Source organism: Electrona antarctica (assembly GCF_951216825.1).
Source record: "Electrona antarctica genome assembly, chromosome: 4".
In the NCBI taxonomy this organism is placed as follows: Eukaryota; Metazoa; Chordata; class Actinopteri; order Myctophiformes; family Myctophidae; genus Electrona; species Electrona antarctica.
In genome coordinates, this window is record NC_136809.1 from 25,098,793 (window position 1) to 25,114,552 (window position 15,760).

The 15,760-nt window shown below is 41.8% G+C and overlaps 1 protein-coding gene across 2 annotated transcripts; it reads left to right on the forward strand.

Moving 5' to 3' along the window:
- The first annotated feature begins 925 nt into the window (after positions 1–925).
- Positions 926–5,682, forward strand: znf330 (zinc finger protein 330). Of its 2 annotated transcripts, none has more exons than XM_079499833.1 (10): positions 926–1,051; positions 1,411–1,578; positions 1,711–1,730; positions 1,837–1,907; positions 2,228–2,304; positions 2,648–2,774; positions 2,932–3,036; positions 3,177–3,223; positions 4,640–4,757; positions 5,212–5,682. In XM_079499833.1, the coding sequence occupies exons 2-10, from the start codon at positions 1,459–1,461 to the stop codon at positions 5,463–5,465; spliced, it is 939 nt and encodes a 312-aa protein (XP_079355959.1). In that variant the 5' UTR covers positions 926–1,051; positions 1,411–1,458; the 3' UTR covers positions 5,466–5,682. The 2 variants fall into 2 exon arrangements, with proteins under 2 accessions (XP_079355959.1, XP_079355960.1); XM_079499834.1 differs by having other exon boundaries at positions 1,021–1,055.
- The last annotated feature ends 10,078 nt before the right edge of the window (positions 5,683–15,760 follow it).

Consider the following 15,760-nt stretch of genomic DNA (forward strand, 5'->3'; position numbering starts at 1 on the left):
CCCTCAATGACTCCTCCACCATATCCTACATTCCAAATTAATAGAATAAATACAAAGATGTGAAACAAAAACAAAAAACATTTTGAATTTGTATTAATTAGATTAGATTAGATAAATGCATTATTCTAAATGGCTAGCGGTTAGAATATAGATTATTGCGACCAAAAGTCACAAATAACTATATGGAATCGAGCATTTCCTATCAGTTAGTGTGTCGGGCAGGTCTCATGACATCATGTGTGTTGTGGCTCTTTTGTTGGTTCCAAGCATTTCCACATTGCCAACAAACCCACTGATGCACCCAGAGACTTTGGATGTACGCAGATCAAATAAATAGATTGTCCACAGGTTCAATGTCATTTTGGTTGCATTTACTTTCCTTTTGAAGTGCAGTGATACATTACAATACAAACATCTTCTCTTCCTTATGGCATGATCTCTGTGCTGTCTGGTAAAAACCATTTGTCCACCAGGTGCATCCCCAATCACCCAGGCCTACTTATACCCTCTGTCAAGCAATTAGGCCTGGGGAGGCGTGCCCCTGTTATCCAAACAATAATTCAATTATAACCCATAAAACCAATGCCCACTAATGCCAAATAGCTACAATAATTGTGATAATAATAATAATAAATAGGCTTCTACAATGTGATATCATCAGGGATGGAGATGTGGAGACCCTGATGTCATAGTAAATAGTAAATATATATACTATATATATATATATATATATATATATATATATATATATAAAATATTTGATCTGCAATATTTGAAACCATAATAATGTTGAAGTCCACCGCTGAAATGCCCTTGAACAAGGCATCAACCACTACGATGAAATGTGTTCTATGAGCAGGGCCTGGCTGGAAACAAGTTCTTGAGCTTAGCCCAGATACCCTGGGTAAATATAGATTTCATTTCATTTCATTTCATTTCCTACACTCTGATCGGAACCAAATAAGTCGGAACCAATAACAGAGGAAACGTTTAGCCCGAACGAAATGTAATGCCGTACCTACCACATTTTCCAGTTTCATCATCGCTACAGGTTTGTGGATTTCTCGGTTAACTCAAACACATCAAAACAGACAGATATATATACTTCTAGTACATGTGCGACTAAATCCCATAACTAGACAAGTTGTAGTATTACAAGTGGTTGTCAGACAAGTTTCAACTTATTTACTCTGACGCGTCACGCGAACCATGATAGTCTAGCAAGATAAATAACAATACAGAATATACTCGTCTTTATACTTTATACTTGTAACTAAGTCTCTAGCTTTGTTTGCATTATATAGTCCATGACATCGATCCTTCTAGGAGGCAGGATACAATGCGTTAACATTAGTATGTTCATGTATTGTTGACACATTAGCTTAGCTAACAGCACTTTCTCGTTTGCAGATCTAACCACGTTTTCACCGTGAGTGTGGTTCTCCTGTTGGCATCAAAATGCCCAAAAAGAAGACCGGTGCCCGGAAAAAGGCCGAGAGTCGTAAGGAGCGAGAGAAACAGAGTCGAGCTAACCGGGACGTTGTTGACGTCGCAAAACATCCTTGCAATTCATCCATGGTACGTACGTTGACACAGAATGCTAACTAAACTGTACTATCATAATTACTACAACGGATGTGACAATTGCTGATGTAATATTTCAACATAACGTTAATTCTCCTAATTGTGTTATTCCATATGTCTTCATAGGAATGTGAGAAATGCGAGAGGTAAGCACCATAATCTGAATGCAGACCCTGTCTTAAAATAACAATTAAGTAACCAACCAACATTCTAACTCTATGCTTAATTGTCAATCCCTGCTTTATTTGGTAGACGACAGAAGAACAGGGCTTTCTGCTACTTCTGTGCATCAGTGCAGAAGCTGATCATGTGTGCCCAATGTGGTGAGTCAGTGGTCTTCATTTATTTACCCAAACACAGGGTGTCACCTAAATAATATATCATATGCATTCTTTAGAATGAGCACTTAACATTAAATGGAGTTTATTGTTGGTGACAGAGTGAACATATCAGTTTGATCAAGTGGCTTCAGCCTACACCGTTTTGGTCTGTTTCACTGATCCATATGAAATGAATACGTTGTAATTAGTTTTTAATGAATGACGACTACTACCACCACTACTACAATTGGGCCCCTCCCAACAAAGACGAGGAAGAGTGATTGTAAACATATATTTATACATTTGTATGTTCTTGTTAAAAGGTAAAACCAAATGCATGAAGGCATCAGACTGTGTTATCAAACATCCTGGGGTACACAGCACTGGAATGGGCATGGTGGTAAGCTACCAATATGTTTAGTCTGATTTTGTCATAATATGTATATGGTACTAATCCTGTTTTGATGTGGTTTTGGACACCAGTTTGTATAAGATGATCCTTATTTCCCCATTTGTTTGTGTCCTCCCTGCTGCAAAGTGTAAATAAATGCCAGGCACAGTCCAGTTAGTTCCAGTTGTGGGAACCGCGTGGGAACCCAGTCCTACCTGGATATGCAGTTGTGGACTGTAGATGCATACGTTACCTATAGGCCAATACTTGATTTGCTGTATGTGATGGTGAAAAAAGAGTTGCACAGGCTAAGATATTTCTATTTGTTTTCCTTCTTATTAATAATGACAAGGGAGCTGTTTGTGACTTCTGTGAAGCATGGGTGTGCCATGGTAGGAAATGCCTCAGTTCCCATGCCTGTGTGTGTCCCTTGACCGATGCAGACTGCATTGAGTGTGACCGCTGTGTCTGGGACCATGGTAAGACCAATTCCAGTTTCAATTCCATTCCATGCACATCTGACATGCTTTACATAGGGGTGAAATATACACAATACAGGTAGTACAAATGTTTGTGGTTGTCGAGGGTTAAACATGCTTTCTGTTTTTCTTTTTATTAATTATTTCCCTGCAAAAGGGGGACGGATATTTCGCTGTTCCTTCTGCCACAACTTCCTGTGTGAGGATGATCAGTTTGAGCACCAGGCGAGCTGCCAAGTCCTTGAGGCTGAAACGTATAAATGTTAGTCATCTATTTGTTCTAACCTGGCATGTCTAGTAATTTCTATACTCACAGTTCAAAGGAAAATTACAGTTCACTAACACTTTCAAAGGAATGTTGCCAGTTAATATTTATTTTCATATCCACCCATCCTGTTTTAGGCATTTCCTGTAATAGATTGGGACAACACTCATGCCTGCGTTGTAAGGTGAGGCTGCTAGATATCCTTAAACTCAAAATCCCTCCAAGTCCTTGCAAATAGTAAAGAACATCACATTACAAAAAAAATGAAAAAAAAAATTAAAAAAAATCCTGCTTCTTGATTATTTTATTAACATACATTAGCAGGATTTTAGTCAGTTATTGGTTTTAAATATCGGTTAATCATAGGCGCCGGAGGGGGGGTCTGAATGTCCCCGCACTATTGGGGGATGACTGGTCTATTATTTATTTATTTTTCCCGACCGGGGCTGGTGGTCTGGCACAGTTTCCATTTTGCTGCGCAATAGTCGGGTATTGGAACTGCAGTTGCTCTTAGGTCATATTCACACCAGAAAGCTTTACTGCGATTAAAAGGAAGCCTGCTGCACATTGTCGGAAAGTGGGCTTCGTTTGGCAGGTGTGAAGGCTCAATCGAATCCTAATCCTTCGCTTTAAAATGCAGCAGAGTGCGGATCACCGCAGGTGTGAATGCAATCGCATTAAACATAGGGAGTGAATGTACCATTGTGGGTTGAAGAAGTTGGTATTTGGCACACGAGAAGGAAAGAGAAGGCATTATTATGCAGCGACGTGTAAAGATGTCCCATGGCCACATGTGGTCTAATGAAGAGATAGAAGCCCTTATTGCATAGGCTTATGCTGAAGGTTACACACACGAACAATGCAGTGTACAGGATGGCAAGAGAATGGAGGCAATTAGGTTCCATCGCACATTTGCACAATGTGTTTGCGCTCGTAGTACAGACCTGGACCGAGAATCCTGACGGGCGGCTCCGCTGATCTGGAGTCAGATAAAAGTGGTATGTGTGTAGACAGTAGGCTACTCCTATTAACCTACCAGGTTTATTTAATGTATGTAGGATAGCCGCTACTTTATAATACAAGTTGGTAAAGTTGTAGACATCCATTATTGCGCACACATGTGCGCGCACACACACACACACACACACACACACACACACACATACATACATACATGTCCAGTCCCCGACGATCACACTGCAAACCACGTTACCATCCTAAAGTCCTAACTATTACTCAAAGTATATATTCTTTTAACACATATTTCACTGTGTAGTTTATGAATTGAACACATTGATAAAGGTCCCTGCTACGTTTCCAATTGCTGCGGATGACCGCAGTGTGAAGTCAAACGGCCAAACGCAGCAAATTAAATATGCAGAATGGCTCAATTTCTCCGCCCATTCGCATCGAGTCTACCGAAGTATTAGGTGTGAATGTGACCTTAGTCTCAACTCGATCAAGGTGTCAGACAAGCTAATACACAACAATGTGAGTCATGATGACCCCCCCCCACACACACACACAAAAAAAATCCCCGCACTCTATACTGACGGCACCACTGGTCCTAATTAATGTAATTAATTCTGTTTATTTTTAGGCCTGTTACTGTGATGACCATGCCAGGAGTAAGATCTTCAAACACGAGAAGGGAAAAGCACCACCATGTCCAAAATGTGGCCATGAGACCCAGGAGACCAAAGACCTCAGCATGTCCAGTAAGTGTTTTTCTTTATAAACCACTTACTGAACAATAACGTGGGAACCAGGGAAGCCCTTCAAAAATGTATATGCCATGAGGCCACAGTGACCTTCATGCCTTCATGTCGATACCAAAGGCCAAGTTGCCTAAAATAATGAAATTCCAGGCCTGGTGGGAATGCTGCCACAGCTAGGGAGCTACAATTGTCTTTGAGTTTAAGACTTGTCTAAATTAGATTTTGATTTGCATTAGAAAGTGTGTGGTTTTCACATTAATATGTGAGATCATCAAAGTTGGTATGATCATCTATGGAATGGAATTATTTGCAGAATGAGCTAAAACACAAGGGAATGGAATAAAGCAAAAATAATTTATAATGAATGTACCACATACTTAATATATGTGATATAAAAGACAGGTATTATGTTTATTTTAGATCTGTCAAATATGTCTCTGTATGTTGTCTGCAGCTCGATCTGTGAAGTTTGGCCGGCAAAGCGGTGCCGATGAGGATGGCTATGGCGCGTCAGGGTACGATTCCTACTGGAAAAACTTGGCGTCTGGAGGTGGAGACCGAGAGGAAGACGATGATGAATATGAAGAAGATGATGATGAAGATGACGACGACGACGAAGATGAGGATGAAGAAGATGAGGCGGAAGAAGATGAAGAAGCTGCAGCGAAGTCCCTGGCCAATCTTAAATTGGAAGGGACACCTGCCTAAAAAAAATACAAGATCTCACACTATTATGCTCCCCAGAGAGGGAGAAATGTAGGCCTACACATACATTTTGTTTAACCCCAAATATTTTATGTATCCCTTTTTGGAGAAATATGGCTACTGTAGATCATTCAGAATGATTGCCATATTTTTCAGAAATTGTGTGGTCATTTTGTCAGCCTACTAGCTAGCCATTAATAAAAAGTAAGATTTGCTTCTTTTTGGTTGCATTTTTTCTTCTTCTTTGTGGTGCTTGGTTGTGATAATGGGTGGTACAGGCTATTATGGGTGGTACATAATCACTGGCATAAGTGTGCGAGAGAATTTGATTAAAATAAAATAAAAATATATAAACAATGAAGTCCCCTGCCCTCACATCATATGCAAATTACTTTAATTGAATGTCATCGTTATGGGGTACACACAGGGCCGGATCTACCATAGGGCACTTTGGGCACGTGCCCAGGGGCCCTTGGCCACCAGGGGCCCCTCAAAAAAATAAAAAAAATAAAAAAGGTTTTTTTTTTTTGTTTTTTTTTTGCTCCACATAAAATTTCCCTGAAATAAATGGTGTCTGGGGGGGGTAGGCGACCGGAAATAGGCTAATATAACGGCATAAAACTGCCCCAAAACGGCTCCAAAACCGCAAAAAATTTGCGCGCGCGTGAAGGGGGGGCCCTTCGAGCTTCAGTGCCCAGGGGCCCTCAGAGGTGTTAATCCGGCCCTGTGCCTAGATGTAGGCTAGTAGGATGCTAGGCTACTTGGCTGCCAGTCTGTAGTTCGTAGGTTTGCTTGTCAGTGACGCTGGTGTGTATACTGTCACTTCAGTACACTATCTTCCATCTCTCCTATCTTTGACTTGTCACAACTCTTCTACTCTATGGCTCTGGATCGACGGTGGTAATATTATTATTCGCCGTTAGAAAATGTTCGGGTGTTCTGATCTGATAGCCGCCTCCCCTCACGTCAAAACAGTTCTCAATGTTTACATCTTACTTGACGAGAGGACATGTGGACATATCCTTATAGAACCGGGGAGAGGGGGATAAACACCATGAGAGTGACGACTCCGAGTGATCAGTCAAACATGTGTTCTCCCAAATCAAAGAAACCATACAGCGTGTATTTAATTATTTGATAATTAAGCAGCAGCCTACTACTATAGCCTACTAGCCTACTGGTAGGCAGGAAAATGGCAACCAGAATAACCTGTTCTGAGCGAAACTCCTCCCTATGCTCTGGCCCTATACAGTATGTGCATAGAAACAAGTTCAAGAATGTTGGGGACACTATAGGATTTGCTCATGACAAATGGGAACGGGAGGGTATGAATTCGCTGTGTGTAAACTCATATTGCATTTCTTGATTAAAAAGGTCAGATGATGGAAAACAAAGGTAAAATATTATAAATCTGATCTGAGTCAGATCAGATTTATAATATTTTACCTTTGTTTTCCATTTGAAATGTTATGCTGGTCCTATTAGCCCTTAAAAAAGAAATAACCTCGAAGGCCTTTTTACCTGGTTAAATAAAGGTTACTAGTATTACATATTTGGATCAGCATTAGTTTTCATAATGTATCCATAATTTTACTTATCACCAGATTACAGCTGTCTAAGTCTAAATATCTAACATTTAAACGTCTAAATTCTCTTTGTAATTCGATACATCATATGGTAATTTACATTGTAGATCTGTTATTTTCAGTACAGGACAACATCACACAACTATACATCAGGCTTTAGAACAGACTTTCATCAGATCTGATCTACAGTATGGACTGTCTCTTTAAATTACTTACTGTACTACCTAATATGACAAGCAACATTTAATAATTTATTCATCAAAATCGACCAATGATATATTACCATAAAATAATGAAGCTTATACCCTGTTTTGTCAGTGTACAGACACTGAATAGAAACCTTCATCTAAAACCATCTTCAGTGGGAATCACAAATACAACCAATAGAAACTCTTGTACTATATTGTGTGTACTCTGGGGACTGGCTTGAGAAGGCAGAAGGAATTAGAAATGAGAACGTGGAATATTCTGCCTGCCTTCCAAGGCAACATACCTGCAAACTTCAAAGCTGCACCGCCATCCAAGTAGAACTGATCAAGACAATAGATTACACGCACGCGCGCACACACACACGCACGTGCACACACACGCACGCACGCGCGCACACACACACACACACACACACACACACACACACACACACACACACACACACACACAGGTTCCAGATGAGAGGAACTTCACTTGGTGATGTTTTTCTAGTGCAGATACTAAAATGGAAGCAAAATGGCATAAGTACACAGGGTTTAAGTGGATAAAGAATATAGTCCAGTGGGGCTAAAAGAGCATCAAATAAAACCAAACAAATATTCACTAGTCGGAATAAACACACCATTGGGAAGTTTAAGGGATTTATTGACAGTGAGGAAATGGAGGGATGGAGGAAGGATGAATGAATGCAGATGTGTAGGTTCCGGGGGGGTCGCCGACCCTGGAGTCTTTGGGGAGGAGGTCGTATGGCACTAGTCGTGTGGCGTTCGTCGTAAGGCGTTCGTCTTACGGTGCGCATGGACGAAATCCCCCAGCAGGAACCTGAGAAGGAGAGGAGAGAGTTTTGTTTTTAATCGTTTGATCCACTTTTGGCAAGGTGAATGTAGTGGTTCTAGTGCCGGAAAAGCTCCTTTGGGGGGAGCGGGGAGAGAAGCTGCTGTGGAGGTGAAGGGGTGGGGGTGGGTTGCGAGAAGCCTGTGGGAAGGCGGCTAGTGTGCGACGCAGCGAGGCGGGCGGAAACATGGAGGATTCTGGGTGGTACTGGGCAGGTATAAATGGGGACAGGTAGATTGACGTGGAGGGCGGAGAGTGGCATGAAGGCAGGGCCAATGTGCGTTTCTCCGCCTCCTGAACATCTCTTGTTCCAACTCCATAAATGGAGAAGTTATGTTGAATGCAATGTTGGTTGTTGAGCAATGCCTCTTATATTAATGTGTTTCTTTTTGTGTGTCTGTGTCTGTGCACCTCCAGTGGGCTGGGTTACATACTGGGTTCCAGCGCCAAGGAAGCAGCAGGGGACTGGCATTGGGCTCTCAGGGTAAGAACATCACTATCATCACTCACATGGTGCACTATAGGTCTATAGGAATACACCCAAAATGTGTACAGTATATACTGTATAAAGTAAAATCCTGAGTGTTAATTTAAGTCTACAAATGTAACCATTTGGTAAAACAGAGAGGTAGGTTTCATTTGGACGTTCTGTGCCCTGAAGCAACAGGATCAATGTCAGTCTTATTGAAAGAAGAAGAATTCAGTGCTTCCTCAACCTTCCTATATAGCGCCTTTAAGGTCTCTCTGCAAAGTAGCAGAGGATTGGGGGTAGGGTATAAATGTAGCCGGGCACAAAGAGCAGGGCCGGATCTAAAAAAAAAAAAAAAGTTTTTTTTTTTTTTTTTTTTTTGCTCCACATAAAATTTCCCTGAAATAAATGGTGTCTGGGGGGGGTAGGCGACCGGAAATAGGCTAATATAACGGCATAAAACTGCCCCAAAACGGCTCCAAAACCGCAAAAAATTTGCGCGCGTGTGAAGGGGGGGCCCTTCGAGCTTCAGTGCCCAGGGGCCCTCAGAGGTGTTAATCCGGCCCTGGGTACACACAAAGCTGGGCATAGGAGGGGCTCAAAAAGCTATCATATAGAGAGTCAAAATCAGCTGGAAATATTTTTATTTTGATGCGCAATGGTGACATGGCACACTGACTGTAGGCTATAGAAATAAAAACATACACATTTTGACAATTCATGTCAAAATGGTTTACACTGGCTTGCCATCCAGACACAAAACATATCCTATCTTAGGGATATATTTTATTGTTTAAAAGTGTCGGACACGTTGTAATCGCGCTCACAGAGACGAGACACGTGACAGACGTCATATTATACCCAAAGCCAGGCATAGAGTAAAACAGTTACGACCACTCCGTTCACTTCATGGGGCCAGTCCAGTGGCGGCTCTCTACATAGACTTCTATTGGCGAATAGGGACACCGGAAGTTTACGGAATGCATAGGGAGTCTATGGGCTCGCGTGAGTTTTCTGCCCCCTCAATGTCACAACTGTCTCTATAGCTCTGATAATAGTGCAGCATGAAAGGGCGTGTGCGTCGTGCGACACGAAGTTGTGGACAAACTAGAAAAAGCACCACTAAGCGTTGGTGTCGATTTGGACATGAATGAGAGGTGACGTTAAAAGTAGAATATAAAAATGTGACCTTGTTGGATTTTATCCTTTTGCGTCTTGCTGCTCTAGAAGTAACCCCCGCTCTGCGCGTATGTCAGACGTAGGCTACTGACGGGGCTTGTTGTAGGAGTCCTGTTCTGTTAAGGCTCTGTTGTGACCAAGGGCGAAAAGTACCGGTAAGTGATGTTTCTTTTACATCTTTGGAAGTTGAATAATTAATTATAATTCCGTACTTCCAAACTAAGCTGTTGATCACTCGTTTCAATTCCCTCTTCTAAAATGAGGACATGACAATTTACCAACGGCCAATCAATTGGGTCAATGTACACGGGAAATGAGGCTGCTCATAATTATTATTGTCCGGAACAGATCCGAATTTTGTACCTTTTATACACCTATTATACAGTAATTACACCCTATTAGTATTTACTTAAATAACTAAATCTACCGCCGTTTGGCACCGATATTGCGTGTTGTAAATACCCCCCTTTTTTTAATCAGTCAGTTTATGCATGTCAAACTTAAAGCCTGCGTAGTTTTCTAACAAGAACACAAGCTGGTCAGACGTACCAGGCGCGTAACAGATACATACAGGCGCAACAATAATACATTTTAAGCACCAACACGAATAATTCAATCCAATAGAGGTATGCGCATGCTTAAAGTGAATGGCACATCGAGTGGCAAAGCAACATGCAAAGTGAGTTTAACATTGTTTAATGCAATCAGATATGACTTTTCTGTGTGGATGGGCTGTCGAGGCCAGAAAGTAGTTTTTTGCCACTCAGTAGGCTAGGCGTTCCTGCATAACTTCTTGGTTTGATGATGATGTCACGCGCATAGTATTACGAACTGTTGAACTCAGCTACCTGCGGTAGGCTGCGGTAGGTTTTCAGATCAGCCGCTGCTCGCTTCGCCAGGCCTGCTGTCGGACAGGGTCCACAGGGAGGTGATAGGCTACATGCAGTGGTTTCTCAGCTCACAAAAACAACACCGTAAAGTTAAGCCCAAAAACACCCTGGGTGCAATAAGGGTATTTGCAGGCCTATTTGTAAAATAAACAATAATCCAGTCTGATTAGCTTTATTATATTATAACTATAATATATTATTAAGATTCAGTGGGAACTGCATGGGAAGTTGGGAACCCATCCCACAGGCCATAGTCTACTTTCATTTTCAGTTAGAGGGAGCCCCCAGCCCAGACATTTTTGAGTCCAGAACCAACAATGTGGAGCATGCGTTCATGTGAGAGACACACAGAGAGAGAGGGGGGGGGGGGGGGAGAATACCACACTATTACTTGAGAGAGAGAGAGAGTGTTGTCTGCTGTGTGTAAAGTAAAACAACGCTATGGTAACACAGAATACGAGACATCTCACCCCGGTGAGTTGTCTTCACTTTTTGACATGTCGGGGTGAGTTGTCCGGACAGCTCACCCCGGACAGCTCACCCCGGAAAGTGAAGACAGCTCACCCCGGAAAGTGAAGACATCTCACCCCGGTGAGATGTCTTTACTTTCCGGGGTGAGCTGTCTTCACTTTCTGACATTGCGGGGTGAGTTGTCTGTACTTTCCGTGGCACCCATTACAGTAGGCATAATTCAATTTCGGATCTAACTATCGGTTCCTACAGACGTGCGCAGTCACGGCTAATTATTTATTTATTTAACAGTAAAATCCGGTGAAACACTTGTAAGGAGTAGAGCGTCTCTCTCTCTCTCTCTCTCTCTCTATGCAGCATTGAGGGGGGGGGGGGGGGGGGGGGTCGTTTGTGGATAATGTTTGCGCTTCAAAGGCAGAGTCTGACGGCTGTACAAAGTTGCTAATTAGACGCACAACGGACGCATGATCAATCAATCACAGTTCTAATAGGCCTATACTGACTGAATTACATCTGAATAGGATCAGGATCAGTCCTAAGGGAGCCAATATAGCAAAAAACACTTTTACTTTTACTGGCTCCTGGAGCAAGTCTAACCCACACTATACTCTACCTACCAGCTAAAGAACCTAAAACATAAACACTCCATGTGACAAGCCCCATTAGCAAACCTCTCTCTGTGTCGGTCAGTCAGGACTGCAGTCACTCCCCCCTATCATACGCCGCAGTCTGAAAACCCCACCTCTTCAGGCTCCACCACCTCATTTACAGTCAACCTCTATCCTCCAGGAATATACTATACAACCCCTAATGGCCCTCGACTCCGTCTGGCACTATTATCTTTGTGTCTTCACTTCTTGCTTGTGGGCTATTTAACCCATTATTCAATCCGTGAAAGCATCCGTGTCATTCTAGATTTTAGCTATATATCGTTGCTGTTGGGCACAAATCTTGCATCTTTTAATTATCTTTTTTTTTTTTTTTTTTAATGCCCTACTGGGCCTACTTCATCATACAAGAGTGTTGCACCAAAGTAGTGAAAATAGCTGATCTACAAGCTCACAATGCTCACAATTGTGAACTTTTAGATTGTCTATTTTCATTCTTTTTTAAATGTTTTCAAAATGATGATAAAAAATGGAACGGTTTTGGACATGCAAGGTTTCCACACAGACAATATAACAGTTGCCAACTGTTAGGATTTAGAAGGCATTTTCAGAATCAGCTTACTGTACATTATATACACAGGTGCTAGGTATGCTATGCACACACACACACACACACACACACACACACACAGAATACGAGACATCTCACCCCGGTGAGTTGTCTTCACTTTTTGACATGTCGGGGTGAGATGTCCGGACAGCTCACCCCGGACAGCTCACCCCGGACAGCTCACCCCGGAAAGTGAAGACAGCTCACCCCGGAAAGTGAAGACATCTCACCCCGGTGAGACATCTCACCCCGGTGAGATGTCTTTACTTTCCGGGGTGAGCTGTCTTCACTTTCTGACATTGCGGGGTGAGTTGTCTGTACTTTCCGTGGCACCCATTACAGTAGGCATAATTCAATTTCGGATCTAACTATCGGTTCCTACAGACGTGCGCAGTCACGGCTAATTATTTATTTATTTAACAGTAAAATCCGGTGAAACACTTGTAAGGAGTAGAGCGTCTCTCTCTCTCTCTCTCTCTCTCTCTCTCTCTATGCAGCATTGAGGGGGGGGGGGGGGGTCGTTTGTGGATAATGTTTGCGCTTCAAAGGCAGAGTCTGACGGCTGTACAAAGTTGCTAATTAGACGCACAACGGACGCATGATCAATCAATCACAGTTCTAATAGGCCTATACTGACTGAAAGCAGACCAAGGCTACACAGGGCAATCTGGCCCAGTTGTGGAAGGACTGGAAAGGAACGATCTGACCATCATGGACATGCTAACTCTCGCTTCTGAAGTGAATGCCCCAATGCACTGCACAACTTTTGACCAAAATGGGACAGCACACTGCACACTGCACTGCACACAGCACAACTTTTTTCTTTCTTTTTGTAGATATGACAACTTTTTAGTGCACAACTTTTGACCAAAATGGGACAGCACACTGCACACAGCACTGCACAACTTTTTTCTTTCTTTTTGTAGATACTGTATGACAACTTTTTAGTGTTTTTGTAGCAAACTGATGTTTTCTTTTTTTTTTTATGACAACTTTTTACTATATTTTTTAGTTTACATTTTTTCTATACTTAACTTTTTTCTATATTTTTTTGTACAAACTGATGTTTTTCTAAACTTTTGATGTTTACCTTTTTTTTATATTTTTTGTACAAACTGCTGTTTGAACTTTGTTTACAATGTTTCTATATTTAAATAAACTACATTACATTTGACCGTACATTTGACTCTTGTGTTATATTCTTGTGAAATATTCAGTAAAGTATAGCTCAAAGGCTACATATTCAGTCAGACTTTTGGTGAGTTGTCCTGACAACTCACCCCTAAACGTGAAGACATCTCACCCCGAAAGTGGCCAAAAGTGAAGACATCTCACCCCGGAAAGTGAAGACATCTCACCCCTAAAAAAGCAGGGGTGAGATGTCTTCACGTTTAGGGGTGAGTTGTCTGGACAACTCACCAAAAGTGGCTTTAGGGGTGAGTTGTCTTGTTACCCACACACACACACACACACACACACACACACACACACACACACACACACACACACACACACACACACACACACACACACACACACAAGCCTTGAATTCATGGTGATCTTTTGTTTAAAGACATTTTTTTTTGTTTTTTTTTTGCTCCACATAAAATTTCCCTGAAATAAATGGTGTCTGGGGGGGGTAGGCGACCGGAAATAGGCTAATATAACGGCATAAAACTGCCCCAAAACGGCTCCAAAACCGCAAAAAATTTGCGCGCGCGTGAAGGGGGGGCCCTTCGAGCTTCAGTGCCCAGGGGCCCTCAGAGGTGTTAATCCGGCCCTGTGCCTAGATGTAGGCTAGTAGGATGCTAGGCTACTTGGCTGCCAGTCTGTAGTTCGTAGGTTTGCTTGTCAGTGACGCTGGTGTGTATACTGTCACTTCAGTACACTATCTTCCATCTCTCCTATCTTTGACTTGTCACAACTCTTCTACTCTATGGCTCTGGATCGACGGTGGTAATATTATTATTCGCCGTTAGAAAATGTTCGGGTGTTCTGATCTGATAGCCGCCTCCCCTCACGTCAAAACAGTTCTCAATGTTTACATCTTACTTGACGAGAGGACATGTGGACATATCCTTATAGAACCGGGGAGAGGGGGATAAACACCATGAGAGTGACGACTCCGAGTGATCAGTCAAACATGTGTTCTCCCAAATCAAAGAAACCATACAGCGTGTATTTAATTATTTGATAATTAAGCAGCAGCCTACTACTATAGCCTACTAGCCTACTGGTAGGCAGGAAAATGGCAACCAGAATAACCTGTTCTGAGCGAAACTCCTCCCTATGCTCTGGCCCTATACAGTATGTGCATAGAAACAAGTTCAAGAATGTTGGGGACACTATAGGATTTGCTCATGACAAATGGGAACGGGAGGGTATGAATTCGCTGTGTGTAAACTCATATTGCATTTCTTGATTAAAAAGGTCAGATGATGGAAAACAAAGGTAAAATATTATAAATCTGATCTGAGTCAGATCAGATTTATAATATTTTACCTTTGTTTTCCATTTGAAATGTTATGCTGGTCCTATTAGCCCTTAAAAAAGAAATAACCTCGAAGGCCTTTTTACCTGGTTAAATAAAGGTTACTAGTATTACATATTTGGATCAGCATTAGTTTTCATAATGTATCCATAATTTTACTTATCACCAGATTACAGCTGTCTAAGTCTAAATATCTAACATTTAAACGTCTAAATTCTCTTTGTAATTCGATACATCATATGGTAATTTACATTGTAGATCTGTTATTTTCAGTACAGGACAACATCACACAACTATACATCAGGCTTTAGAACAGACTTTCATCAGATCTGATCTACAGTATGGACTGTCTCTTTAAATTACTTACTGTACTACCTAATATGACAAGCAACATTTAATAATTTATTCATCAAAATCGACCAATGATATATTACCATAAAATAATGAAGCTTATACCCTGTTTTGTCAGTGTACAGACACTGAATAGAAACCTTCATCTAAAACCATCTTCAGTGGGAATCACAAATACAACCAATAGAAACTCTTGTACTATATTGTGTGTACTCTGGGGACTGGCTTGAGAAGGCAGAAGGAATTAGAAATGAGAACGTGGAATATTCTGCCTGCCTTCCAAGGCAACATACCTGCAAACTTCAAAGCTGCACCGCCATCCAAGTAGAACTGATCAAGACAATAGATTACACGCACGCGCGCACACACACACGCACGTGCACACACACGCACGCACGCGCACACACACACACACACACACACACACACACACACACACACACACACACACACACACACACACACACACACACACACAGGTTCCAGATGAGAGGAACTTCACTTGGTGATGTTTTTCTAGTGCAGATACTAAAATGGAAGCAAAATGGCATAAGTACACAGGGTTTAAGTGGATAAAGAATATAGTCCAGTGGGGCTAA

Bases quoted from the DNA above. Each gene is read 5' to 3' on its own strand.
- znf330 (XM_079499833.1), top strand. From the start codon at position 1,459: ATGCCCAAAAAGAAGACCGGTGCCCGGAAAAAGGCCGAGAGTCGTAAG. The intron at 1,908-2,227 runs GTGAGTCAGTGG...TCTTGTTAAAAG, and splicing joins GATCATGTGTGCCCAATGTG to GTAAAACCAAATGCATGAAG. The intron at 3,037-3,176 runs GTTAGTCATCTA...ATCCTGTTTTAG, and splicing joins TGAGGCTGAAACGTATAAAT to GCATTTCCTGTAATAGATTG.